Source organism: Cucurbita maxima, unplaced genomic scaffold (assembly GCF_002738345.1).
Source record: "Cucurbita maxima cultivar Rimu unplaced genomic scaffold, Cmax_1.0 Cma_Scf00004, whole genome shotgun sequence".
NCBI lineage: Eukaryota > Viridiplantae > Streptophyta > Magnoliopsida > Cucurbitales > Cucurbitaceae > Cucurbita > Cucurbita maxima.
In genome coordinates this window covers 5,396,617-5,423,921 of record NW_019272020.1, presented here as the reverse complement: position 1 = coordinate 5,423,921, position 27,305 = coordinate 5,396,617, and the positions used below count along the sequence as shown (strand labels likewise).

General features: G+C 38.2%; 6 protein-coding genes across 10 annotated transcripts; 5 read left to right on the top strand and 1 right to left on the bottom strand.

Annotated features, from left to right (window-relative positions):
• The first annotated feature begins 163 nt into the window (after positions 1 to 163).
• Positions 164 to 9,139, top strand: LOC111478160 (protein SCAR2). 4 transcript variants are annotated; one of them, XM_023122305.1, is made up of 11 exons: positions 164 to 539; positions 1,519 to 1,682; positions 2,582 to 2,705; positions 2,790 to 2,919; positions 4,029 to 4,090; positions 4,185 to 6,198; positions 6,256 to 6,312; positions 6,370 to 8,064; positions 8,155 to 8,241; positions 8,335 to 8,439; positions 8,554 to 9,139. In XM_023122305.1, exons 1-11 carry the CDS (start codon positions 385 to 387, stop codon positions 8,608 to 8,610), a joined length of 4,650 nt encoding a protein of 1,549 aa, XP_022978073.1. In that variant the 5' UTR covers positions 164 to 384; the 3' UTR covers positions 8,611 to 9,139. The 4 variants fall into 4 exon arrangements, with proteins under 4 accessions (XP_022978073.1, XP_022978072.1, XP_022978069.1 ...); XM_023122304.1 differs by having other exon boundaries at positions 6,256 to 8,064; XM_023122301.1 differs by having other exon boundaries at positions 165 to 539; positions 4,185 to 6,312.
• A 1,320-nt stretch (positions 9,140 to 10,459) lies between these two features.
• LOC111478216 (solute carrier family 40 member 1-like) lies at positions 10,460 to 14,494 on the top strand. 2 transcript variants are annotated; one of them, XM_023122381.1, is made up of 8 exons: positions 10,460 to 10,860; positions 11,239 to 11,389; positions 12,033 to 12,229; positions 12,319 to 12,783; positions 13,414 to 13,585; positions 13,705 to 13,842; positions 13,954 to 14,064; positions 14,165 to 14,494. In XM_023122381.1, the coding sequence occupies exons 1-8, from the start codon at positions 10,760 to 10,762 to the stop codon at positions 14,327 to 14,329; spliced, it is 1,500 nt and encodes a 499-aa protein (XP_022978149.1). In that variant the 5' UTR covers positions 10,460 to 10,759; the 3' UTR covers positions 14,330 to 14,494. The 2 variants fall into 2 exon arrangements, with proteins under 2 accessions (XP_022978149.1, XP_022978152.1); XM_023122384.1 differs by lacking the exon at positions 11,239 to 11,389 and having other exon boundaries at positions 12,139 to 12,229.
• Positions 14,495 to 15,300: 806 nt separating this feature from the next.
• LOC111478345 lies at positions 15,301 to 15,794 on the top strand. Its single transcript, XM_023122556.1, has one exon. The coding sequence runs from the start codon at positions 15,459 to 15,461 to the stop codon at positions 15,693 to 15,695; it is 237 nt and encodes a 78-aa protein (XP_022978324.1). The 5' UTR covers positions 15,301 to 15,458; the 3' UTR covers positions 15,696 to 15,794.
• A 1,135-nt stretch (positions 15,795 to 16,929) lies between these two features.
• On the top strand, positions 16,930 to 19,585 carry LOC111478211. Its single transcript, XM_023122377.1, has one exon. It carries the CDS (start codon positions 17,324 to 17,326, stop codon positions 18,872 to 18,874), a length of 1,551 nt encoding a protein of 516 aa, XP_022978145.1. The 5' UTR covers positions 16,930 to 17,323; the 3' UTR covers positions 18,875 to 19,585.
• A 230-nt stretch (positions 19,586 to 19,815) lies between these two features.
• Positions 19,816 to 22,522, top strand: LOC111478248 (probable protein phosphatase 2C 65). The gene is made up of 5 exons (XM_023122423.1): positions 19,816 to 20,471; positions 20,576 to 20,848; positions 20,936 to 21,053; positions 21,535 to 21,758; positions 21,836 to 22,522. Exons 1-5 carry the CDS (start codon positions 20,256 to 20,258, stop codon positions 22,280 to 22,282), a joined length of 1,278 nt encoding a protein of 425 aa, XP_022978191.1. The 5' UTR covers positions 19,816 to 20,255; the 3' UTR covers positions 22,283 to 22,522.
• Positions 22,523 to 24,838: 2,316 nt separating this feature from the next.
• Positions 24,839 to 26,719, bottom strand: LOC111478247 (patellin-6-like). Its single transcript, XM_023122422.1, has 4 exons — positions 25,826 to 26,719; positions 25,602 to 25,726; positions 25,378 to 25,519; positions 24,839 to 25,297 (listed from the first exon to the last, which is right to left on the bottom strand). Exons 1-4 carry the CDS (start codon positions 26,573 to 26,575, stop codon positions 25,037 to 25,039), a joined length of 1,278 nt encoding a protein of 425 aa, XP_022978190.1. The 5' UTR covers positions 26,576 to 26,719; the 3' UTR covers positions 24,839 to 25,036.
• Between the last annotated feature and the right edge of the window lie 586 nt (positions 26,720 to 27,305).

The following is a 27,305-nucleotide window of genomic DNA, read 5'->3' as shown; positions in this document are numbered from 1 at the left end:
CACTCGAATGGTAAAAGCGTGGCTTAGGTCAACTAACCGTTTTGAGGATGTTGATATGAAAATATTATAATAAATTAATAAAAATATATATTTGTGAAAATGTTGTATAATTGAATAGAGAGTTGAGGTCACATTAAATATACCGTTCCTAACGGAGACTCAGACGACCGTATATTAATTCATCCGTTCACATCTTTCTACCGATTCTCAATTAACTAGCTTTTTCCCAAACCAAAAATTTTCAACCGAAGATACTGATGCTGCAAATTACAAATTGGCCGATGAGAAATGTAGAAGGAAGGACAATCGGAGTACGGCGGTGAATTTCAGAGCTAGTGGAATTGCAGTTTCGAGCTTGAGGAGGAAGAAGAAGAAGAAGAAGAAATGCCGCTGACTCGGTACCAAATTAGGAACGAGTACGGCTTGGCGGATCCGGAGCTGTACAAGGCCGCTGATAAAGATGATCCTGAAGCTCTTCTTGAAGGCGTTGCCATGGCTGGCCTTGTCGGAGTTTTGCGCCAGCTCGGTGACCTTGCTGAGTGAGATTTTATTTGTTTTTTTCTGTTCTGTTTCTTTTACTGATGTATATATATATATATATTTGGAGTGGATAGTTCTGATTCATCTAAATTGTGGATGTTTACTAATGGGTGAGTGTTTGTGCTTGGAGTTGGGAGCTGCGGGAGATGGTTTTTGAGTTGAGTGATTGGAATGAGCGTTGAATTGAGAAGTTTGTGTTTGAATCAGAGTTTTTGGAGTAGATTGTGTAATCAGTTGACCTTTCCTTCATTAGGTTTTGGGTTTAAGTTAATGCGGTGACTGAAATGGTGGAAAAGAGGGATTTATAATAGTTCATGGAATTATCGGCTTGAATTCTCCCTCTCAATTAGAAGATTCATCTTCTCTAGTGGCTCCTCAATCCTTTTAGCAAGTTCAGTTTCTTTGCTTTCCAAATTACGTTCTTTAAACTGCTTGTTCACGACTTGTGATTTGCGTTGTTACCCTACGCGAGTTGATTCATAACTGATTGAGTACTCGGCAATTGGTAGGAGTTTATGGCAATCTTGGATTCGCAGTTTGCGTCATGGGTAAAATATTTACATATATTCTAATCCTAACTTTCTTTAAGTTTTATGTACTTCCACTTGTAATTTTGGTACTTCAGCAGCTGAGCTTCTTAATATTCTTTCCTGTTCTGGTAATAGGCACAAAGTTAAACGTATACAAGGATTCTAAATTTCTGAATGATATTTCACCACACCATATTCGGATACGGTTCCATTGATGCATTTGTTGTATTTTTTTAAATATGATTATAGTATATCTGTTGGAGAGTCTGATAAATATCTGGTAATACGTCAGTTATCTTACTCGGGACTTGGAAAGATTGTGAAATTTGAAGACTTGTTTTAGATATTTAACTGCGCTAAGACCCGTTTTTACGTTCATAATATTTAAAGAAGATTTGCTCTTCCCAGAAATCTGCCTTCATCTTTGTTTCTTTTTATTTGTTGAAAGGTTTGCTGCTGAGGTATTCCACGACTTACACGAAGAGGTCATTTCAACGGCTGCAAGAGGCCATAGTCTTATGATTCGTGTGCAGCAACTTGAGGCAGAAATTCCTTCAATTGAGAAAGCCTTTCTGTCCCAAACAAATCACACTTCTTTCTTTACTGGTGCAGGTTAGTCTACCTTATATATACTTCTACCAAAAATGATGGCCACTACAATGATTATATCGATGGATTTGAACAGTTGATTTGAGATCATGAACTGATTCAATGTTGTAATTTTCCTCTTTATTTTTTCAATTATTTTACAGAATGTGGTGTAGGGACTTAGAAAATTTTACTTAAAAAATTTTCCTCTCATTTCAAACTACTGCTACAAACAAACAAACAAACAAACAAACTCATGCTCACTCTCACTGTATCACTTCACGCAAATGCAGCACAGAATTGTCATGTTCATTTTTTTTTGAAAACTAGTCTTGCTACCTTGTTAATGATTTGCGTAGTTTAAGTGCATATATGATCAGAATACTAGTCTATGGTGTTAAAAAAGTACACATTAACATGTTGTTTTTTGTTTCTTGTGAACTGCATGTATCCTGATCGTGACTAGTAAATTAAATGTATTTTTCAAGTTTCATAGAATAATTCAAACCATTTCTTTAAATAAGATATTGATTGTGAAAGAATACAGTTTGGTAGGAAGGTTGGGGTGGATATTGCAAGATCTAATTAACCTGTGTATTTAATGTTGGCTTGTTATACATAAAAGGTAACATGCTTCTGGGCATTTAATTATTTATGTGGTGTATGTGATTATTTATCTCATCAAATCATTTTCATATTGAATCATTTTGATCTTACATCGTAGGAATGACTCAAATGCCGTTGTTTCATTTAGATATAGGGCTAGTGCCATTAGATTAGACCATCCAAAAAATCTGTTTTGTACTTTTTTTTGTGTGTTTCAAACGACTCAAGTTCATCTAAAATGAAATGAGGTTTGTGTTTAGAGGGTTCTAACATCTGAAGGATAAACTTTTAAATCACAATCATGAGCTATATTGCAGGACTTGACTGGCATCCTAATTTGCAGTCAGAGCAAGGTCTTGTTGCTCGTGGAGACTTACCTCGGTTTGTCATGGATTCCTATGAAGAATGCAGGGGTCCCCCACGTCTATTCCTTTTAGACAAGTATGTTATACTTCTGTATAAATGTAAAAACAATATGTTTATTGGATTTAAAAAGAAATTCTTTGACTGTCTGCCTTCAAATAGGTTTGATGTTGCAGGGGCTGGGGCATGTTTGAAGCGATACACTGACCCTTCAGTATTTAAAGTGGAATCCAAAGCTTCTGAGAGATCAAATATTGAGCCTCAAAGGGAGAAGAAAAACCGTAAAGTGAAGGTATGCTCAATACTGTAGTCAATTCAATACTGCTTATCCATTTCTTAAAGAACTTTGATTCTTTACCTCTCACAAATTTGACTGGTTAATTAGTTCATTTGTTGTCTTCCTTCTTTCTGCTTCTTTTGTTTCCCGTGATATTAAATGACTAGTTCTAGTCACATATTGCTCCAGTAGATTCATATGACCTTCAGAGATTAAACATTTTGAGAAGTTCTATGAAACTCACTTCATCCATTCTGGGAAGTGGTCAATGTGACTAGGAATGCCTTTAAGAGTACTTGTGAATATTATTAAAGTATTAAGGGTATACTAGTCATTAGTCAGGTAATTTGTTAGTGGGGACTTGTTATAAATAGAGCAAGTGGGATGGGAATGGATGGAGGTAGACAATTTCTTAGTGAATATTGGCTTGAGTATGAATACTCTAGAGAGGGAAGTTTCCAAGAATCTCGAATTACTTGGTAGTTTTCTTTCTGTAGTTTCTTCTATGTGAACATATTTCTAAGTTTTTTTAAAATTATTTTTTGTTATTTTTTTAAAAATCACAATACATGCATCTTTTACTTCATGTATTGGCCACTGTTCTTATGTAAATATTCATGCATACGATGCATATGCTTTTGGGCACCTTTTTTTTTTTTTCAGTTAAATTATTTGTTTATCCATGTGGTGGATGATTGTTTACTCAACAGATTAGTATTGTCAACGCGATACGTGGAAAGGCTGTCCAATCGTGCATGAGTCATTAACTTGTATCTTTCTGGCTTCTCTAAAGATAACTTTAGTTGAATATTTATTATTTACCTACAAAATATTTACATTTGAAATCTAAATTTGCATATGGCTGCTTTATTTTTGCCTTTGCATGTGCGACTTGCATATGTTGGATCACTTAAAAAGTTAATCAAGTTTCTTTACCCGTTACAATAATGGGTTTCTTAATTTCTTAGAGAAAATATGTTCATTTGGGCACATTTTACCCATCAGTTCTAGGACTGTCATTTATGGATGCTATACACGCACTCTTCTTACTACTCAGTGAAACTTATCCGTGCATGATTGTGACCTATTTAGTTTTAAAATATGGCTGTCTTGATTCCTAGCAGAAGAAAGGACAACGCAGGAGGAATGGAGGAACACCAGAAATTGGACCAACATCCCATGCCAAGTAGGGTGTCTAATTCCTTATTTCTAACTTGTCCAACTGCATAAGTTCACTTACAGATACTTGATTGATCACGTCAACTCAACCATTTGTGCAGACTACATCAATTGTTCTTGGAGGAGCGCATTGACAGTTGTTTTAATGACCCTTCACGGCTTGTAAAATTGAAGAAAAGGCAATTCAATAGATGTGTTGACTCCAAAAATGGAAAAAGCTACATGGAGAAATTTTTGGAGACTCCTTCTCCAGAGCATAAGATGGTTTATGAAGCATCAGTTGCTGAACCAACCTTGCGTTCAATGTCAGATAATACCAATGAACTGGGGCTTAGAATACTTGATATCACTATGGTGAGTCCTGCAAGCAAGTCTCCTGAAAGAGTAAGTACATGCTCTTCATGTATAGCTGAAGACGAAGAATTAAAAAGACCAATCAACGGTGGTGTTTCTGGTGAGGAGACTTTGAAGATGCCTGAATCAACTGCAGATGATGAGATTGAGACGACTCCCAATCTTCAAATGGTGGTGGTTGAAAACCACTTAGAATATGGAGAAGGGAAAACAGGGAGCAGTATAGATGGATATCGTTCTGATGAGGTCATCAGTGAAGTAGACAATTATGTGGATGCTCTTGCCACTATGGAGTCAGAAATAGAAACAGATAATGAACCTAGATCTAAAATTGTTAACCTTGGAAAACAGAGAAGTGAATCTGATGCAAATGCTGAACACATAGAAGCCCAAGCACAACTATCAGATTCACAATCCTTCGTAAACTCCTCAGGATCAGATGATGGTAACAGTTCATTCAAGAGAGAGAGATCAAGTTTTTCGTGCTCTGATACAAGAAGTAGTTTGCCTGACAACATTCAATATGATTCTGAAGAAACAGCTAAAGTATTACCTTCAAGTCCTAAAGCATGTATGGCGGATATTGAAAACATGCCATGTAATACGGATTATACCTCTCATTCTCATGAAAGCAATGCTGATGAACATGGAGTGTTTGGTAATACTAGTGTTGATGAAGAAAGAATCTCAAAACCTGAAGTACCCGGAGGTCCATGTTTTCTGGATTCAATTTCTCCTCAACCACTGTTAGACACAGAACCATTCCCATCTCTATCTTTACCGGACGAACCGAAGTTGAATAAGAAATCATCTACCAACCTTATTAATTCTGGTTCGCAGATATCAAGTACAGAGACAGACCCAGGTTGTCATAAAGATGTTCACGTTGATGTTCCCTCCAAGACTATTAGTAGCGCTGACCACACAATTCCATTTGAAAGTTGTCGTATTAGGGACAGGGAGGGTGAGGGTGTAGATGCCACATCTGAAAATTCATTGCATCTTTCAAATGTCTTGGGGCAAGCTGTTGAGATTGAAGCGGTAGAAAAGGTAGGGGATACAATGCTGCAAAAAGAGTACCAAGATGATAGAACTATTGACAAGCAAGCCTTGCCAGAAATTGACCCGTCTCCTAGTTCTTTATTGCCCGCTGAGACTTCGCGTGCTCCTACAAATGATTCTTCAGATAACAAATATAATTTAATTTCCCTGAAAGGTGATGATAGCATTGTGGCCGCTGAGGAAAAATATTGGCCTCTTGCAGTAGATTTATCACAGACTCGGGATTTGAAGGATGACAACATTTTAGTAGCTGAAGCAAAATATGACGACTCACTTCTTGCAGCAGATTGCTCGCAGACACATGATTTGAAGGATCAAGTGGAAAATGTAGCAGATGATGTTCAAGTTGAAGATGGTATGACAGAAATTGATGTAACATATTCTGAAAGGGATGAAAATATTGTAGATACAAGAAGGCCAGCTGATACCTCGGAAGAACTGCAGCTTTGTTGTCCAAATGATACAGTCCATGAAATGCATTTAAGCTCACGAGACTTTGTTGAAACAGTTAATCCAGATGGTGTGACTTTGCCTAACACTTCTGTTTCCTCCCATGATGTAATTATTTCATCAGGTGATCTGGATCATGAGAACTCCGTAAAATATAGTAATTTTGCAACTGGAAAGGTTCGAGCAGATGAGTTTGTTAATTCTGTAAACTTCAGTGACGTCGTGACTGAAAAGGTTCAAGCAGATGAGGTGGTCAATTCTGTAAACTGTAGTGAAATTGTGACTGAAAAGGTTCTAGCTGATGAGGTGGTCGATTCTGTTGACTGTAGTGACGTTGTGACTGAAAAGGTTTGGTCAGAAGAGGTGGTTGATTTTGTTAGCTGTAGTGATGTTCTGACCGAAAAACTTCGAGCGGATGAGATGGTTGATTCTGTAGACTGTAGTGATGTGTCTGCAGAGGTTCAAGGGGACGGTGTGGTTGCATCTACTTCAGTTGTAGCCAAGACTGCTACCATCGCCGAAGTCACACCCAAGAATTTAAATAGTTTCAGTGATGAAGAAAATGTAAGCACAGATAAACTTCACACTGGAGCATTTCAAGCAGATGGATTTGATTTTGATGCTGATCCCATGACCAGAAATGATGTGAATGGAGTTGTGAGCACATCCTTGCTTGGTCTTTTATCTACATTGGAGAATATGAAGAGTGATTTGCTAGAAAACCATCCTGGCTTTGAGAATCCATATCAAAATCAGAATGAATTGATTTCAGACTATCCGGATTCAGGGCTGATTGATGGCATTCATAATTTACCTGTTCATACGCGGTTGCAATGCACTTCAGTTATCGATAATCTTTCTTTTGGTCCAAAATCTTTGGAACTACGAGATCTGGAATCTGAGCTCAATTCTTCCCATCAGTGTGATCTTAATGAAGGCATTGAATTTATATCTCCTCCCTCTCTAAGTTTCTCCTCTGCCGTTGAGACTTCCAGTGAGCCATTGCCAGGTTTGCAAGCTAAACACGAGGATATGGGGCCTGTAGGGGCAGATGTTGATGTTTCCAATTCTTCACGCCTTGAACAACCATCTCCAGGACAATTAGATGAGGAAAAAGTTCAACTGGTACAGCCTTCATATCCAGTCCAACAGGATCAAAGTTCTAAATGCACAACTATTGAGGCAACCATTCAAGCTGGACATTCTCTATCAGAGTTATATATACAACATCCAATCGGTGAACTCGATATGACAGGTGGTACAATGGATACATTACAGCCTGTCCTACCTAGCGACATCCTGCTGCCTGAGGTACATCGAGTCGATTTGAATGAGATGCCACCATTACCCCCTCTACCTCCAATGCAGTGGAGGTTAGGGAAGGTTCATCAAGCTTTTCCTGCTCCACCTAGATGTGAGGATCCACTTCACTCGATATTACCATCGAAAGCTGAAGAGAAGGGCATATGTTCGGAATCCGAGAACCCCTACACATGCTTTCAAGATAACAAGCTTACACATATATCTGGTCACATGACACATAACACAATGCAGCCTCCTCCATTCACAGGGCAACTGCACATGATTAGCAACGAAGTTTTCGAATATAGTTCTGCCACCATGGAGAAACAATACAATAACCCATTTTTTACGTTACCGCCAATGCCCAATGAAACCCCAGAGCTTGATTCTCTTAAGTCTGGTGGAGATGAAGTACAAGCTGATTTGAAACTGCCTTCACTAGGACCGACAAACGAAGACGTAAATTGTAAAAGTGATAGTGGATTGTCATATGGGCAGTCATTCCAATCGTTTAGCAACTCAGCATCACAAATAGACTTGAAGCCTGATATACCTCAACATGTATTACAAGATTCTGAAGGGGAGAAAAGAAATTCCCATGCTATGATAGCGCCTCTATCATTCATGAAGAATGAACAATCTCGGGATGATTTTCCATCTACTGAGGAAGAAGTAGCTTCATCCTCTAAAACAGCTCTTATGCCATCGACCTCTGGGGTCGGTATGCCTAATGGAAAACCACCTACTAGTAGTAAGCTACTTCGTCCACGAAGTCCTCTCATTGATGCTGTCGCTGCCCACGATAAAAGCAAGGTTCTATAATATTTCATTAACTATTTTGAGAACTTATTCGGTGATAAGCTTATAAAATACTTGGAATTAACTTTCTTGACCAATTTGCAGTTGAGAAAAGTTTCTGATCGGATACTACCTGAAATTGCACCCAAGGTAGATGAAAGAGATTCACTGCTTGCACAGATTCGAACCAAGGTTGAAGTTGGAACATTGCTCTTATTAATACATTGACATGAATTTCGTGGTGCAGTTGCTTTGCTAACGAATTATTCTGATTGTGATTTTCAGTCCTTTAGTTTGAAGCCCGCAGCCGTAACGAGACCCAGTGTGCAGGGTCCAAAAACCAATTTGAGGGTTGCTGCTATCTTGGAGAGAGCAAATGCGATTCGCCAGGTATCTCTCTAGCTCCCTCGAACCCAACTCAACCCAACCCAACCCAACCCAACCCAACCCAACTCGTTTCTTTATCTTAGAAATGGAACTTACTTGGAAACTATTAAATAACAGGCATTTGCTGGAAGTGATGAAGATGATGATTCTGATAGTTGGAGTGATTCTGAATAAACTTCACCTCCTTCAATCCATAAATACTCCATCGCTGCTTTGCCATGATCTGGGTTGAGATTTCTCGTTCTCCCTTAAATGGTAATTTCTGTAGTTTAGCATTCCACTTCATCTCTAAGTTTCTTCATATATGTATAAAGCATACGTCACATGTCCTCTGGGTTGTCTCTATTTTTGTTTATCTTTTGGTCCCTTGCTCTGGGTTCATGAACAAAGCAGTACCACCCGTCAACCAAACGGTATACAACGTCGAGAATAACATACGATACGAGGTAGAATATTATTATTCAACAAGAGCTGGACCAAACACAATCAGTGCTCCTGGGTATTTGGTATAATCTTGGCAATTGTAAATGGTATTGGAATGGATTAAATTTTGGTATGTAACATACTTTTGATGTAATTTTTGTAATTGTAGTACCGTCTCATGCATATTTTTGCCTCACCCTCATACTTCTGTTCTGTTCTGGCCTCGTATATTTATAATGGCCCCCTTTCTTAGTACAGTGAAATTCTTTGCTACTCTTCACGTTTTATACCAATATACATTCATGTTATATAGGTCTAGCTTTGTCTAATGCCAAGAAGCATGGATACTTCAGTGTAGCTAGTGTGTTCGTGTCTACATGACACGAACACTCTGATGTTTGTTAGCGTGTAATGTGTTGATACTAATTGTTTAATGTCAAAATAGGTCCGAGAGTTGCAAGACGTGTATGCAATGTTCATCAAGTATATTAAAATTTGAGAGTGAAGTAATCAAATTCATTTATTTATTTATTTATTGTTGACTTTGAATTTTCTTCTTGTAGAAAACGACATGTTTTAAAATGCATATTTTAATAAATGTGCTTTTGTCATATCTTGGTCTTAGATATTTAAATAATTGTGTCACCTTGTTCGGGTCCTACAATTACATTTTGATGTTTTTCTAATCAATTTGTTTTTAACATAAATCTTGATTATAGATTTGTGATTTATTTATTTATGGTTTCAATATATAAACAAAATTATCAATTTAAGGGTTTTCTTAGTACAATTTGTTTTTTTTTTTTTTTATTTCGATAAATTTGTTCTATCAATATAATAATAATAATAATAATAATAAAAACGTTAATAATGAAGTCATTAGCCACACGAATGAGTAATGTCTTCAACATTTCAATTAAGTTTGAATAATCATCTATAAATTTTTAAAAGTTTTTAATAATACATTTAAACTTTAAAAAGAAAATCTAAAAAATACTTTAACTTTAAAAAATTTCATTAATACCCTTCAACCTTTTTTAAATTTCAAAAATACATTTAAAAAATACACATAAAATTTTAAAAGTTGTATAACACTCTTTACCTTTTTAAAAAAATTCTAAAAAACTTTTACCATCAATATTTGGACGAAAATTGTCTATCGAGATCTCATAGATTATTTTAAAATTTTTAATGTTACTTTCGAAAGTTTATGAGTATTTTTGAAATATGATATTAACGATAAATGTCTTTTTAATTTTTTTTTTGAAATTTTAAAAAAAATTTAAGTATTAATGAAACTTTTGAAAACTAATAATATATATATTTAGAGTTAAAAATGATATTTTTGAAACTAATTTTGAAATTTACCTCCAATTTTTTAAAAATGTTTAAACCATTAAATTTGAAACTATTTTGTAACGTCCAATTTCAACCTCAATTCCACCACTTAGTTGACCAAATAAAATATATATATATATCTATATATATATATATATGTGTGCATGCATGACAATGATGATGATGAGCATGAGTCATGAGCCCTTTTAAATAATTATTTTTTTCCATTTATCTGCATGACAGACAGTTAATTTATTCAAGATTCTGTGTCAGTTCTTCCCCAGCTCATATAAGAACCTCCATAAGAAAAAATTGTCGCTTCCCTGAATATCCATTCCCACAGACACACATAAAAGAGACCCACCTTTTTCTAATCATCGATCGAAGAGCGGCAAGCAATTTCCCAACTTAATAAAGGAAGAATTCCCCGTCTGGGAATTGGGAAGTCTAACTCCCAAAATGATTTCGTTTTGTTTACCTTTTCTTTGATCCATTCAGTTCATATTTCGTTAATCTCAGATTGATTTTGATCCAGAGGAGCTGTGATTGAAGAAAAACAGTAATGGAGAATGAGCCGCTTCTGTCCCCTCTGCAATCCCTTCCTTCTTCTTCTCTTCTTTGGAGTCTTTACGCCGGACACTTCTTGGCCAGATGGGGCGCTAGGTTTTTCCCCTTTCTTCTCGCTATTTTGGTTTCCATTTCGATTATTCCCGTCATTTCATAGATTTTAGATGAACCCAGTTGTTTGTTTGATAGAATGATTTGAATCCCTGTTTTTGGTTTGATCTCGTCATGTTTTAGTATTTGATTTCATTATATCAGGATTGAAAACGGTCTAAAAAGAAACTTGGGATTTGTTTTGTTTTGTTTTGTTTTCGAACGTTTTCTTCCATTGTTGCACAGATTTTGCACACGAAGTGTTTGTATTTATGTCTCTTAGAGCAGATTTTGGTTTTGTTTTTTAAAACTCGAATTCTGTTCCAACCCTTTTGATTGGATTTGGATTTGGATTTGTTCTTACTGCCTTTGATTTTGTCACAGAATGTGGGAATTCTCCGTTGGTTTATATATGATCAGTGTGTGGCCCAATTCTCTACTCTTTGCAGCGATTTATGGTGTTGTGGAATCTGCTTCCACTGCTTTCTTTGGTCCCATTGTTGGTGATTGGGTTGATAAGTTAGCATACGTCAAGGTTTTGCCCTCTTTTTGCTTACATTTTCAAAAGAAGAAATGATAAAACTTATGATCTCCACGATGGTATGATATTGTCAACTTTAAGCATGAGTTGTATTTCTTACTTATAAACCCATGATCATTCCTTACTCCCTCCCAAAGTACACCATAAAACCTCCCTTGAGGCCTATGGAGCCCTCGAACAACCTCCCCTTAATCGAGGCTCGACTCCTCTGGAGTCGTCGAACAAAGTACACTCTTTGTTCGACACTTGAGTCACGTTTGACCACACCTTCGAGGCTCACAACTTCTCCACAATGGTATGATATTGTCTACTATGAGCATAAGATCTCATGGTTTTGCTTTGGGCTTCTCCAAAAGGCCTCGAATAGAGATGTATTCCTTACTTATAAACCCATGATCATTTCCTAAATTAGCCAATGTGGGACTCCCTCCCAACAATCCTCAACACATTATACTCATCCATCTTAGATATAAGCACAAGCGAGGCTATATGGGTTTATCATGATCATCTACTTGAATGAAACTAAACAACCGTGGATCAATGAAATGATCAAAGTAATCTTCAAATATCCTCTGGATGAAGCAGTTGCTGTTTGCCTGATTTAAGTAGTCGTATATTTTTGGTTCTATGTTATCAGGTTCTCAAAATTTGGCTGGTGACACAAAATCTTTCGTATATTATTGCTGGAGCGACGGTGGTCGCGTTACTGTTCTACTCAGATTTGATATCCACCTATTTCACAGGGTTCATTTTGCTTGTGATATTGACGAATATCGCTGGAGCTGTTGGCGCGCTTTCGTCTCTTGCGGGTACTATCTTAATTGAAAGAGAATGGTAATTGTTTGCTGTTTAGTTTTGAATAGCATTTGAGAAGAAATTTCTATCCAAGTGATGTTCAAGTTGCCAGTTTGGTTTTTGCACAGGGTGGTAGTGATATCAGAACACTATCCTTCTGAAATGCTGACAAATATGAACTCTACGATGAGGCGGATCGATCTGGTCTGCAAGCTGTTTAGTCCTGTAATATCTGGTTTCATTATTAGTTTCGTATCTTTGAAGGCATCCGCTGTGACTTTGGCAGTTTGGAATATCGTATCGGTTTGGTTCGAGTATTGGTTGTTCACTTCTGTGTATGATGGGATTCCGGCTTTGGAAGAAAGCAGCCATAGAAGGGTCTCAAGACTTGTTCTAAGAGATGTGGAAGGGAGTAGTTCTGTCTCTCGATTTCCGGATTATGAAGATGGACATTTGGCTGAAACGAGCTGGAAAGTGAAAATATTCAACTGGTTCTCAAAGTTCCCATTTGTTAGTGCATGGAAGGTGTATCTAGAGCAAGACACCGTACTCCCGGGGATCGCTCTCGCTGTGTTATTCTTCACAGTCCTTAGGTAATGTCTGAACCCACTTGTTTTACCAATGCACTCATTAGAACGCGTCTGCAAGGGAGAGGTTTCCACACCTTTATAAGATATGTTTCGTTCTCTTCTCTTATCGACGTGGGATCTTATAATCCACTCCATTGGGGCGCAACGTCCTCACTGGCACACCGCCTGGTAGCCAGCTCTGATATTGCTGTAATAGCCCAAACCCACCACTAGCAGATATTGTTCGATTTAGCTTGTTACGTATTACTGTCAGTTTCACGATTTTAAAAAGCGTCTGCTAGGGAGAGGTTTCCACACCCTTATAAGATATGTTTTGTTCCTTTTTCCAATGGATGTGAGATATCAAGGTAAAGGTTACTCGATGTTTTCACTGATAAAACCGTGAGGTTGACGGCGATACATAACAGACCAAAGAAGATAATATCTGCTAGCGTTGGTCTCAAACTGTTACAAATGGTATCAGAGTCAAGTCACTGGACAATGCGAGACACTGGTTGAAATAGGGCTAGACCCTTTTTATAGTAGATGCATTTTAAAACCATGAGGTTGACAATGATACGTAACGAGCCAACGCGAACAATATCTAGATTGATGCTCGAAGTCTCCCATTCTCAAAACTTTTTTCACTTCCAGCTTTGGAACTTTAATGACTGCAACCTTAGAATGGGAAGGGATACCTGCCTATATCATTGGAATTGCACGTGGAATAAGCGCTACAATTGGCATTGCAGCAACACTTGCTTACCCTATTATACAGTCTCGAATCTCGACGCTTCGAACAGGCCTCTGGTCTATTTGGTCTCAGGTACGTTTAAGCGTCATAGTAGCCATTGGCTAACAAGAGACCGTTGACGTCGAAATGAAAATCTCTCTTTATCAACCGACCAAAACAGTCATTAATATTGATTGTCAATGATATTGCAGTGGTCCTGCTTACTAGTGTGCGTTGCTTCAATATGGATGCAAAACAGCCTCTTGTCAGCATACATGCTAATGATCGGAGTGGCAGCGTCTCGGCTCGGACTCTGGATGTTCGATTTGGCAGTCATCCAACAAATGCAGGTAGGAAACACAGCATTCAAAGCACAATAGAATTTGCTTCATATTATCTATAATGTAGTTTGATGTAATGAATGGGGAGTTCTTTTGTTTGCTTGCTTTTCATATCATTAGGATCAAGTCCCTGAATCCGATCGTTGCGTGGTCGGGGGCACACAAAACGCTCTCCAATCAACCATGGACCTGATGGGGTACGTTATGGGAATTGTCGTCTCAAATCCTCAGGTGATGCCATCCTCATCATCATTGAAGAACAGTCTATGATGAAGTAGTTGTTATGTATTTGTGTAGGACTGTTGGTTATGGTGGCCATTTTTTTTTGCAGGATTTCTGGAAGCTGATTCTGATATCATTCACGGCGGTGACATTGGCTGCGCTGCTCTATACCGTCCACCTCTACCGTGTCCGAAAGCATCTGTTTCACCTGGAGAAGTTGGTTTCTTGCTGCTCAAGATGGTCACCAAGCTTCACTGTTAATCACTCTTTCTAATGAAAGTGAAGAAGAATATAGTTTCTTTCCATTGTGTAAATTGTTTGTGTTACATTCTATGAGAAGAAACGGATCATGAATTTGGGATTGTCTTATTGTTTATTTTGATCCGTTATGTGTCGTCTTCAACATCACCGTTTTAAAACGCATTTGCTAAAAAGAGGTTTTCACACTCTTTAGAAGGAATGTTTTGTTCCCTTCTCTAACCGAATCAACTAGGATATTTAGTACTAAATTATAATTTATCATATATATCATATTTGATATTTTATTACAGACAAATATTACTCTTAGTATCTTTCTATTTATTACGGTAATTTATTTTATTATAAATAGAAAATTTTATGGGATGGTTTTAGCAAATATTCTCAAACCTCTTTAGGGGTCGAACGTCCTCGTTAATGGTTTTAGCAAATATTCTCAAACTCCTTTAGAGGTCGAACTTCCTTGTTGGCACACCGTTCGATGTCTAGTTCTAGTACTATTTTTAATCGTCTAAGTCCACTGCTAGCAAACATTGTTTACTTTGGCCCGTTATGTATCGTCGTATGGCTAAAACGTGTCTGTTAGGGAGAGATTTCCACACCCTTTCTAAGAAATGTTTCGTTCTCCTTTTCAATCGATGTTGGATCTAACGATCCACCCCTTGAGGGTCAAGCATCCTTGCTTGCATATTGCTCAATGTGTTTGGTTTTAATACCATTTATAATAGTCCAAAGTTCATTGATAGCAAACATTGTCTGGTTTAGTTCGTTATATATGAATGTTAACCTCATAATTTTAAAACGCTTCTATCGAAAGAGATTTTCACACCATTTATTAGAATATTTCGTTACCCTCCCAACGAATCCTACAAAATCAATCAACCCATTAACACTTAAAAATCTAATAAAACAAAACTCTATCCATTAGCCGAAACTGAAAAAGACAAGAAAGAGACCGACCGAGAGGAGGTGGCAGAAGGGGTGCAGCTGAGAGCAGGTGGTGCCCTTCAACCGCTCTCTCACCGATTGCATGACCGCCACGACTCCTCTTCTTCAAATCCCAACCAAACCATAAATAACACCATTTCCCAATTCCCAGATCAACTCACCCCTTTCCGACACCGATTCTGATTCCGTGATTGGCAATGTCAGGAGCTCAGGGCGCGCAGCCGAAGGACTCGTTCACGGCCACCACGTACGAGTCAGTCCCCGGGGGCGAGAACCGCACCAGGACCGATCTCCGTTCCCGGGAGGACGCCGGAATGATCCAGATCGATAAACTTCAGGACAAAGTGGAAGACGCCGCCGGGAAAGGCGGGCCGGTGTTCGGCGCCGGAAAAGATGAGAAAAAACAAGACCTTGGAGTTAGCGGCACAGGATAGGATAGGTAGTTCCTTGTTTTCTTGTAATATAATAGGAGAAAGGCGCAGAAATAATCAAACCCTTTAAATAAAATTGAAGTTCACTTATGTTTCTCGTCTATTTTCTAACCCCAATACTAACATGGTGTCGTCCGCTTCCAAATGGGCCAACAACCCATCACCAATCATGTTCGTTGTTGTAGAGTTCCAATTTGGCATTTCCTCATCAAAATGAGCTGTGTTTGATTTTGATGTGTTATTATTATTGCAAAGGGAAACCCATCTCTATTTCAATCAAACCCATGTGCTTAATTCGTTGATGAAGACGTTTTTTTGTATTTAACCATGTAGTTCTTACCATACGTGTACAATTTTCATGTATTTTTAAGATCGCTTTATTGGTAATGCAAACTCAATACTCATCGCTTTATTGGTAATGCAAACTCAATACTCATCGACTTAGTTGAATGTAGTTTAGGAACATTTTTTTTAACAAAATTATCCATTACAAGCATTGTGGGATCCACTCAAGGTGTTTACTTCAATACTAATCAATTTCATAATTTTGTTACCTAATTATAAAATTATCATCTTTTTTTACTCTTTAAAAAATACGACCTAATATAATTTTTGTTAAGTCATCGAAGTCCATTGTAATATTTTATTCCTTTTATATCTTAGAGTATATGATGTTTTGGTAAATTCATGTCTTTTAAACTGAAAATGTCTCAAAATGTACTATAAAAGTTATTATATTACCCTTTTAAATTTACTTTAAACGTAAGGAAAATAATAATTATTTTTGATAAGATTAAAAATTAAAATAAATATGTAGATGATTAATAGTCGAAACAATTATTTTAAAAAAATTCACATTATTTGTGGGTCATAAATATTCCTTTCAATCTAGAAGGTTCCGTAACAATTAAAAATCTATTTAGAAAAATGAATAATTTATTTTAGAATAATATAAAGCTTGATTATCAAAAAGTTATTCCAAAGTGATTAATGGAGAATTACTTTAAAATTGTTATATACTAATTTAACATATATAGAATCAATTTTAAATGTAACTAAATATAGAATATTTAATAAATATAATAAAAATTATTTTCCAATAAATGTTTAAATCTATTTATATATATATATATATATTTTTGTTATAATCAGATTTTTTAATTATAATTTAATCATTTTTTAATGCAATTTTGGAATTTTCCATTATTAAAGCCGAAAGCATCTTCGCTTTCATGTTCCATTCCCATTCCATCGGCATCCTAATCCACATGGTGACCGGCTGAACCGGTTTCCCATTATCCATTATCTTCACCGTCGATCCTCTGATTCCATTTTCACCTCCTTTCCCCCACAGCGAGCAGAACCAGTACCAGCAGCACCACCGCCTCTTTGCCACTGCAATTCCTATAAATATCTTCCCGCCCACCATGATTTCCCATTTTTTCATCGCCGCCGCTGCCGCCGGCACTTCTGCCGGAACCCTAATCGGAGCCAACCACACCTCTTCCCGATTCTGCTCACGCTAAACCTTCTTCAGTTCATTGGAATCATTACGCTGCCTTATCTTTTCCAATTCTTGTTTTGTTTTCATGTTCTCTTTGTTCTGTACAGTAAGAGCTTAAGGGGGATATATGGGATCCGTGTCGGGGAAGTTCGCCTCCCTGAGGAACCTTCTGGTTCGAGTGCTTCTGTTCTCTATTCTTGTGATTCTCGGTCGATTTGCCTATATTGTGACTATTGCCGGAGAATCCTGTAGAATAGGCGACTTCTGTTTCTTCTCTTTGCCCGAAAATTTCAATTTCATGATCGCCGGCGGCGGGCGAGCCGGAAGTGCCGCTTTGTTTACGGACAATACTGACTCTCGTGTCATCGGGCCTCCTCGTCCGGATCTGTATTCGAGTGAAGATTGGATCAAGACCGTCCAGTTTTACTCTTCCGTTTTCCAAGATCTAGTTACCGAGGGCTACTTATCGTCGAATTCGAAAGCGTTGTGCATTGAAACCCCTGCCGGAGCCGACGTATCGGCGTTGAAGGAGATCGGCGTTTCGGATTCGGTCGGAATTTTCAAGAAGGCGTTGAAGCCTCACGTGATTAAGGGTGAGGCTCATCGGATTCCGTTCGAGGATAAAACCTTTGACTTCGTGTTCTCCGGCGGAGGCCGATTGGATATTTCCCAACGGCCCTATGATTTTGCTTCGGAGATTGCTCGGATACTGAAACCCGAAGGGTTTGCGGTGGTCCATGTAAGTGCAAAAGACACATATAGTTTCAATTCATTCGTTGATTTATTCAATTGCTGCAAGATTCTTAAATCAAAAGATATAGATAATTTTCTGCCATCGATGCCTTTTACTCGTGAATATGTATTGAAGAAAGAGTATAGAATTCTGGAAAATAGGTTGCAGAAACTGGATGGAGATTCTTACAAGAAGAATTGCTCTGTTCCTGGGTATAAGCTATCTCTAGTCCGAAATGCTGAGCCTCTGATATTGGAGGAGCCATTGAAGCCATGGTTAACCTTAAAGAGAAACATACAAAACATCAAGTATTTGCCATCAATGGCTGAAATTAGCTTCAAAAACAAGTATGTCTATGTGGATGTTGGAGCCAGGAGTTATGGCTCCAGCATTGGGAGTTGGTTCAAAAAGCAATATCCAAAACAGAACAAAACCTTTGAAGTTTATGCCATTGAAGCTGATCAAACATTTCACGAACAGTATAGATCAAAGAAAAGGGTGACGCTATTACCTTATGCTGCTTGGGTGAGGAATGAAACATTGGCTTTTGAGATCAACAAAGACCCAGGTCAGGAAATGGAAGATAAAGGCAGCCGAGGGATGGGCAGGATTCAACCCGTCCAATCGTCGGGCCATTTTAATGGCGAGGTGAATCAAATTCAGGGGTTTGATTTTGCCAACTGGTTGAAGAACACAGTATCAGAGAAGGATTTCGTGGTGTTGAAGATGGACGTGGAAGGAACCGAATTCGAATTGATTCCGAGACTGTTTGAGACAGGAGCGATTTGTCTGATAGATGAGATGTTTCTTGAGTGTCATTACAATAGATGGCAGAGGTGTTGCCCTGGGGAAAGGAGTAGAAAGTATGAGAAAACATACTCTGAATGCATAGATTTGTTTGCATCTCTCAGACAGAGTGGAGTTCTGGTTCATCAATGGTGGTAACAACAAACACTATACATTCTTTTGGATAAACATTCTTTTCAAATTGCATCTCATTTTACATATTTTTCTTCCCACAAAAGAAAGCTTTCATATTGTTTTCGCTACAGATTAAGCTGCAAATGTATAAGTTGTGCTGATTTTATACATCCATCCCCCCGTTGGTGTCATAACATTCTCTGTGTCTTCTGTGAAACTGAAAATCATGTCTTTTTCTGCCATTGTCTTTTCCTTCGGTTGTAGCCATGGAAGTGTATCTGGAACAGCTTGGTTTAGTCGGTTGTACAACTGTGTTATGACTGAGTATCAACAGCTTGGTTTAGTCCAACTCCAGCCAGAAATGACAGATAGTGCTTGGCCTGCATCTATTGCCCTTTTCTATTGATTTCCAACGCCCAAATCTGGATGGATAATTGATTGGTTGAGCAAAGTTGAATGCGAGCTTTTCACATCCTTATAAAAAATGATTAGTTCCCCTCTCCATCCGATGTGGATCTCATAATCCCACTCCTTTTGAGGTCGAGCGTCTTCGTTGGTACTCGTTCTCCTCTCTAATCAATGTCAAATCTCACATTATAGGTAGTATTCTTATGAGCGAGAGTATAAATTTCTGAGATTAGTGAGTTGTGGGGTGGAAATTTCTCTCCATCCTAACTTGACTCTTCAAACAATACAACTAGTGGGATATGGAGATTTTAACCTTCAATTTCAAAAGAGGGAATACTTGTCAACTTCCGTTACGGTGTATTCAATTGAACATTCGTTAAAAAAATTTATGAAAACCTATCACGTTTCATCACTGATACAATTATTTCTAGATCGGGTTTGTGTCAATGAGGTCGATCTTGCGGGTTGAGGTTGATAAGATGACAATGTAGTGATTAAATCAAAGTCACATCATAGTTTAAAACAATTCAAACAATTCCAAGTGACAGAGAAACCAATATTGTTATTTAAGCACCATTGGACGGTCATAAACTGGAATAATTAAGTGGAAGATAACCCATTTCATGTAATATTGGTTTCCAACAAACAGTTGACAAACCATCCACCAAAAATTTATGGGATCAAACCTTAATAAGAAATGAAAGAAGAACAAACCCACTAAACCTCAAATGTCAACACCACCCTTCATTTTCTAAATATAATTCTGTTTGTTGAAACTCCACATTCTCATCCCAACAACATTTTTCAATTTATTATCTCTCCCTCTCTCTCTCTCTTTCCATTGTGTTCGTCATTAATATCATTCTCTCTCCTCCTCCTCTTCTCTGTTTCTTCACTTTCATGCATTTTCTTTCCCAGAAAATTTGTGGGTATTTGATCTCTTCTGGTGGGTCATCTTCCCTTCTGAGATCGCCCTAGTGGAGGGGTTGTCTCACAAATGGGAGCCTGCTGCACAAAAGATCACATCCATGGAGGAGGCTACATGACCTATGATAGAGATGAGAGGGATTCCAATGCCGGCGACGTCGGAGAAGAGGTCCGACGTGGTGACGACGGCGAGACTGTTAGACTCCGTGGATCCTCTGCCTTCACATCAATGTTCACTCAACGAGGAAGAAAAGGAGTCAATCAAGATTCAATGACGATTTGGGAGGTAAACGAGATGAATCAATCAATGTTTTGTTTGTTGCCCTTAATTTGATGAATGTTATGGATGATCTGCAAAATGTTTTATGAAATTTGGATGAAAACTTGCAGGATTTCTCAGGGGAGAAAGATTTGGTGTTTTGTGGAGTTTTTGATGGTCATGGTCCTTCTGGTCATAGGGTTGCTCGTTATGCACGAGATGTGCTACCCACGAAGCTCTCTAAAGCAATCAAAAAACACCCATCGAAACCCGAAGATGGATTGGTTTCTATATGGGAAGCTGCTTTTGAAGAATCTTTCAAAGAATTTGATCAAGAACTCGGCTATGATTCTTCTATTGATTGTTTCTGTAGTGGAGCAACAGCCGTGACCATTATCAAACAGGTGAATAATCCTTTCCTGGAAGATTTAAATGAAAAACCCTTCAGTTCTTGATGTGTTCTTGATGTTCTTGATGTTCTTGATGATCAGGGAGAGCATTTGGTGGTGGCTAACTTGGGTGACTCCCGGGCGGTTCTCTGCACCAGAGGAGATAAACATCAACATATTCCCATCCAATTAACAGTTGATCACAAACCAAATATTCCATGTGGGTATCTATTCATTCAATCTATCTTTCAACCATTGTAATGGTTTGTTTGTTAGGAATCACGGATTGATCATAAGCTCTCATAGCTTTGTTTTGAGTTTGGGTTGATGATTCCTTTATTATAAACTCATGATCATCCCCTAAATTAGCTAGCTCCTCCCCTTGAACAAAGTATACCATAGAGCCTCCACTGAGGCCTAAGGAGCCTTCGAATCGCCTTCTCTTCATCGAGGCTTGACTCTTTTCTCTAGAGCCCTCGAACAAAGTATATCCTTTGTTTGACACTTGAGTCACTTTTGACAACACATTCGAGGCTCACAACTTCTTACTTCGACAGGTGAGGATTCTATTGATATGACATAACTCTAATACATGTTAGGAATCACGAATATCTAGCCTAAACTCTCATAGCTTTGGTCTTATCAAATGTGGGACTCCCTTCAAAAAATTGTGACGTTGTTATGTTTTGAATGCGAATCAGGCGAAGCAGAAAGAATACACAACAGCCATGGCAGAATCACAGCAGAAAAAGAAGACCCAGATATACACAGAGTATGGGTACCAGATGCAGATTACCCAGGCCTGGCCATGTCAAGATCCTTAGGCGATTTTTGCCTAAAAGATTACGGCGTTATCTCAAACCCTCAAATCTCCTACAGAAATCTCACAAGAAAAGACGAGTTCATCGTTCTAGCAACAGATGGGGTGGGTCAGTTAAAACATAACAAGCTCGTTCATCGTTTCGCCATTGTTAATTCTCAATACGTATCACAAAATTGCAGGTATGGGATGTGTTGACGAACAAGCAAGTAATCAACATAGTTGCTTCAGCAAAGAACCGATCCACGGCAGCGAAATTGGTAGTGAAACTAGCAGTTCGAGAATGGAAACGACGATTTCCAGGGTCAATGATCGACGATTGTGCAGTGATTTGCGTGTTCTTCAAGAACCCACCAATGTTGATGAAATCAATGACGAGCGTGGGGCGGCGGAACGTGAGAAGCCACCCAGAATTTGCAGTTTCAAGAAGCTGTAAATCAATGGGGAATGATAGAACAAGAGAAGAAGCAGGTGGGTCTGTGAACAGAGATTCTTCCGAGGAAGAATTGAAGGGTGGTGGACAGGGAATTTGCAGAAGCAATTCACTGACGAGGGCTCCGCCATTTTCGAGGGCTTTGAGCCATAATCTGAAAATGGGCAAGTCTTGTCATGAAGTTGAAGCATGTTGAGCGTTCGATGAGTGTCTGCTACCCCTGCACCGGACCCAGAACAACGAAGAACACGTTTTTTTTATGTTATTTTGTTTGTTTGTTGGTTGGTTTTGTTTTGTTTATATCAAAATGTTTAGAGCAATGTTGGTGATGTTGTTGTAATCTCCTTATAGTATATTATTTTCTTCTTTTGGGTTGTATCAATGTAAATTTCAACCACATGTTATATATATCTTGAGAAGAATTGCACCATGAACATAAGAACAGGAGTAGCATGGATATGTTAGCCAATATTGTTTTCTGCACATTCCCTTCTCGACCGAGGTGGGATCTCACTATAATCTCATATTGGTTAGAGATGAGTACGAAATATTACTTATAAGGTTGTAGAAATCTCTCTCTAGCAAATGCGTTTTAAAACCTCGAGGAGAAGCTCGAAAGGGAGAACTCAAAGAAGGTAATATTGGCTAGTGGTGAATTTGAACTGTTACAAATGGTATCAGAATTAGAAATCGAGCGGTCTATAAGCGAGAATGTTGAGCCCCAGAGGTAGATTGTAGCAGTGTGTTAGCGTGGATGTTGGGTTCCATGGGTGGATTGCGAGATCCCCGTCCATTGGAAAGGAGAACAAACCATTACTTATCTATGGCTCATAAGAATGTTGAAAATTGAAAACACAAATAAGACAATATCGTTGAGCTTGAGCTTGAGCTTGGAGCTATTACCCGAAAAACCACTTGGATTATTCAACCTAAGGTTAGGTTGGTTGAGTTGAATTTTTGGAAAATTGAAAAAAAAAATTGAGCTGGTACACTGGTATAAATTTTTTGGTGAGATAACTCGAAAATATAATTAAAGCCAACTTTTAACTCACGCTACTTTTAAGATTATTACGAAGATTAATTAATAATTAATGTTTATAACGGATGTGATTTTAATTATCAATATACCAATAAATAATAAATAATAAAGGTAATTTAAAATATATATTATTTTTAAGTTAAAGAAATTATTTTTAAAATATGGTTTAACTTATAAAACGGGGATATAACAATAATAACTAACTTGGTTTCAAAATTAAAATTATGTCTCTTCCCATGGTGACATTACTTTTCTAACCCTACAAATGAATTAAAAATTCAATCTTTTTAGACTAAATATTTGTCTTATTTTTTGTTTTATATACCATTTGGCATTTCTTTTTCCCTATAATTAAAAAAATTAAAAAAAATAGAATTTAAATTCTAATGAAATTACATATATATATATTATATTATATTTGGCTTATTTGGCTTATTTTGATTGGGTGGAGTAATGAATGAAGTATTGACCATTCTCTTTTGTCTTATTTGCCTCTCAATGAAGAATCTCTTTTTTGTTTTTGTTTTGTTTTTTTGTTGTGTGTTTTTATGGAGGAGCATCCTCCCTTCCAACATCAAATAATCTCACACTTTCCAACACAAATTAAGGATTTCTATGCTTCGATTTCGAGGTATAAACAACTCGATTTTAAGTAAAATCAATTTCATGAATGATCCATCGTCTTCCATCCCGTGAAAAACAAAGTTGCTTACCAACCCATGAAAATTAATTGGGTTAATGTGTAAATCGTGGCATCAACGAACCTAAACAGGTGAGGTGAGAGTACGAATATCAATGTAACAATCTAAAGCCACTACTAGTAGATATTGTTCGTTTTAGCCCATTACTTATCACTGCTAACCTAACAATTTTAAAATACATATTTACAAGGGAAAGGTTTTTGTACCCTTATAGAATGTTTCGTTCCACTCTCTAACTAATTTGAGATCTTATAATCAATCAAAAGACAACTAACTCAATAGATTATCACTTCACTTAGGCATAGTAAACCATCTTTCGAGTCATGTTAGACATGCTCACACTCAAACCCTTAACAAAAGATCAAAGTCAGTTAGTGATGCAACCCATAAAGGGATCCCACCAGCGCCTTACGAGTTTCCTCACCCGTTAACTCGCACACGTCTCAAACTCCTTGGTCCATGTTTCAAGATAGGTCGAGTGGGGAGTGAGGAGCCCAGAGGCCAATGCTCAGAGCACGCCTACTTAAAGAATCAATGATTCAATCTTCGCTCCAATTGACTATCGAACTAGTTAATAAGACGAGCCATAATACGATACAAGCTGAGACTGAACGATTTTGAATTCAAATGTTGTCTCCCTCATTTACCAACATAAATCATTAAGTAGTCATAAATTCATTCAGCTTGTCCTTGAGAAACAGGACATGATATTTAAGGATAAAATGAAACCAAACCATCCTTTTCTTAATTTATGACCACAAACCAAACCCATCCATCCCTTGTTCCTGTGATGTGTTGTTAGCAAAAGTTTCAGAGCTCTGTCACTCTCTCCCTCTTGTCTTTCTCTTCCTAACAAACACAAAATCCTTCATAAATTCAAATCAAATCGAATCAAAAACCCATTTCTAGACGCTTTCCTTTCTCTGTTCTGACACTTCCAAATGCGATACCCCACGCCCCACCGCCATGCCCCTCCCCCTATACCTCTGTGCACAAACAAACAACAAAGCTCTGCACCTCATCAAAGCTGTTCTTCCCTTTTACTTCTATTAACAAACACTTCATAACCACAAGCAACTAAATTTTATAACTAAACCCAATACAGATAAACACATTACATAATCAAAATCAATATCAAAACACTAACTTTACTTGTCAAACATTAGGAGATTTGGTTCGTCTTGTTCTTGTTCTTTCGTTATGTTTATTGTTAGATCGCTGTTGATTTTCGGACGATGTAACGGTAGGCAGCGACCTTTTTCCTCCGAGAGGCGGTGTTGTCGACAGAGAGCACCATTTTTCCAGCTTCTCTTGTAGTGAATGAGTTGTGAATTGCTTCTTCATTAGCTGAAATTTTCCTTGTTTTCTCCACTGCAATGGTGTAGCTGCCATCGGCGATCGGAACGAACTCGGCGCTGTACTCTAATTCCCAACCTCCCACCACAATGTCCCATGTGATTGTGGCACCTCCCTGTTTCATAAAATTTCGTTAATTCTGAACTTAGTAGCTAAATTTGATGGGGTTTTTGAAGAGGAAGATGATTAAACAACCTCAATGCCTTCTATTTGAATGTTCACTTTCTCCCCTCCTTTGACGGCGAACTCCGACGCTGGCTTGGGAGGTCCATCCTGTAAGTCGCTCGGCCGACTCAGGCCGCCGTACTGGACTGGCACGTCCTCTGGTCTGATGAACCTGATCGGAAAAGTTGAAATGAAAACCCCATTTAAAGGAAAAGATTCAAAGAAACAGAGAGGGTTGGAGTGAATTGACTGACTTGAAAAGGGTCTCGGCGACGTTTCCTTCTTTGGCGATGACGAATTTGCTCTTGGTTCGTTGAGTTAAAAAGGGGCTAAACATGGAGTACAACATACTGAAATACCATGGCACATTGATGAAAATCTGAAAAGAAAAAATGGGTTGGATTCAGATTTCGAATCATAACACGAAAAGATGAACAAATGGGTGCAAGAAATTCATATCTAGAAAGTTAAAATGTACCTTACGGGCAACCATTTCAGGGTAATTGTCTTGAAATAGCGAGAGGATTTTGTTGGAAGCGACACGAAGCTCTCGTTTGGGCATGTCTTTAAGATCGGTGACTTGAATCAAGGAATTAACACCGCCGGGCTTGAAATGGAGGAGGTGAATCCCTCGTTCCAAGACTTGAACTCTCCATTTCAGGAACTTTTTGAGTTTCTCGTCGTCGCCGAAGATCCTTTCGTACATTTCTTTGTCTTTGAAAACCCCATAGGCGTTATAACAAACAGGGTGTCCTTCTCTGTCGTAGCCCTGCATATACGCGACAAGGCCCTCGAGTTCTTTATAGCCCAGGTCTTCATCGAGGATGCTGTCGGCGCCGAACTCGGAGCGCCATTGGAGGCATTTTTGGAGCATGTGGAGGGCATCGAGGACTTTGAAGTCACGGGCACGGAGGAACTTGAGGAGGATGACATCGGCACGGTCGTCGTTAGCCAAGAGGGGTATACCCCACATGGAGAGACGATCGTCGGCGGAGGTAGCGGTGGAGGTAGCGGCGGAGAGTTTGTCTTTAAGGTCTTGGAGGGCTTTTCTCTCGGAGGATTTGAGATGGGAAATGAAATAGGTGTCTTCTTTGAAAGAAGGGGAGCGGAGAGTGGCGGCCTCCATTAGAGAGGAGACGAAGGTTTTCTTGGAATGGGGGTTAGGGGAGGCGGTGGGCGGCTGAGAAGGGTCTGGGAATGGGGATTTGGGTGGTGCTGTGGCTTCCATTGGAGGGGTTTTTGAGGAAAAACCAGAGATCGGAGATGGGATTTTGGTCAAAAAGTGGAGAGAGTGGGGTTTTGACGGCGGCTATGGAGCTCACTGGTCGGAATTTCGGAGCAAATGGAGAAGGAGAGGGGTTCTGATTTGAAGTTTGAAAAGCAGGTTAAGGGAAGAAAAGGACAAAAATGGAGAAAGAATAAAATCACCCGCCGGTGAGGTATTCTGTGAGATTCTTCTCTCTTTTCTTCTACGGCTAGCTAAGCCGCTGCGAAGCCGACCTCTGAGCCTGGACCTGCGTGTTTGTACGGACATTGAGACTAAATTCTAAATTTTAAATATTATGTGTAATAATTCAATTCGTTAAAAAGTAATGACAAAAACAATATATATTTTAAAATTTTAATAACAATAATTAAATTAAATTAAAATTTGGAACAAAACTAAATAATAATATGAAGAGAGGAATGAAAATTATTATAAAGAATTTAATTTCTATTCATTATAATGAAAATAAATTATATAAATAAATTATATAAATGAGAATTGAAATAAGACACAGAAACCAGAAAACCATTCCGTCTCGAAAACTTAACATCCGTAGCGATGGTAATAATTGGAGGAAGAGAGAGAGAAAATTACCGAGGTGGTAAAAAAGGTAAATGTAGTGGGGCCCACCAGCTCCAACCAGACAAACTCTACTTCTTTTTTCTCTCTCTTACTTTTTTTTTTTTTTTTT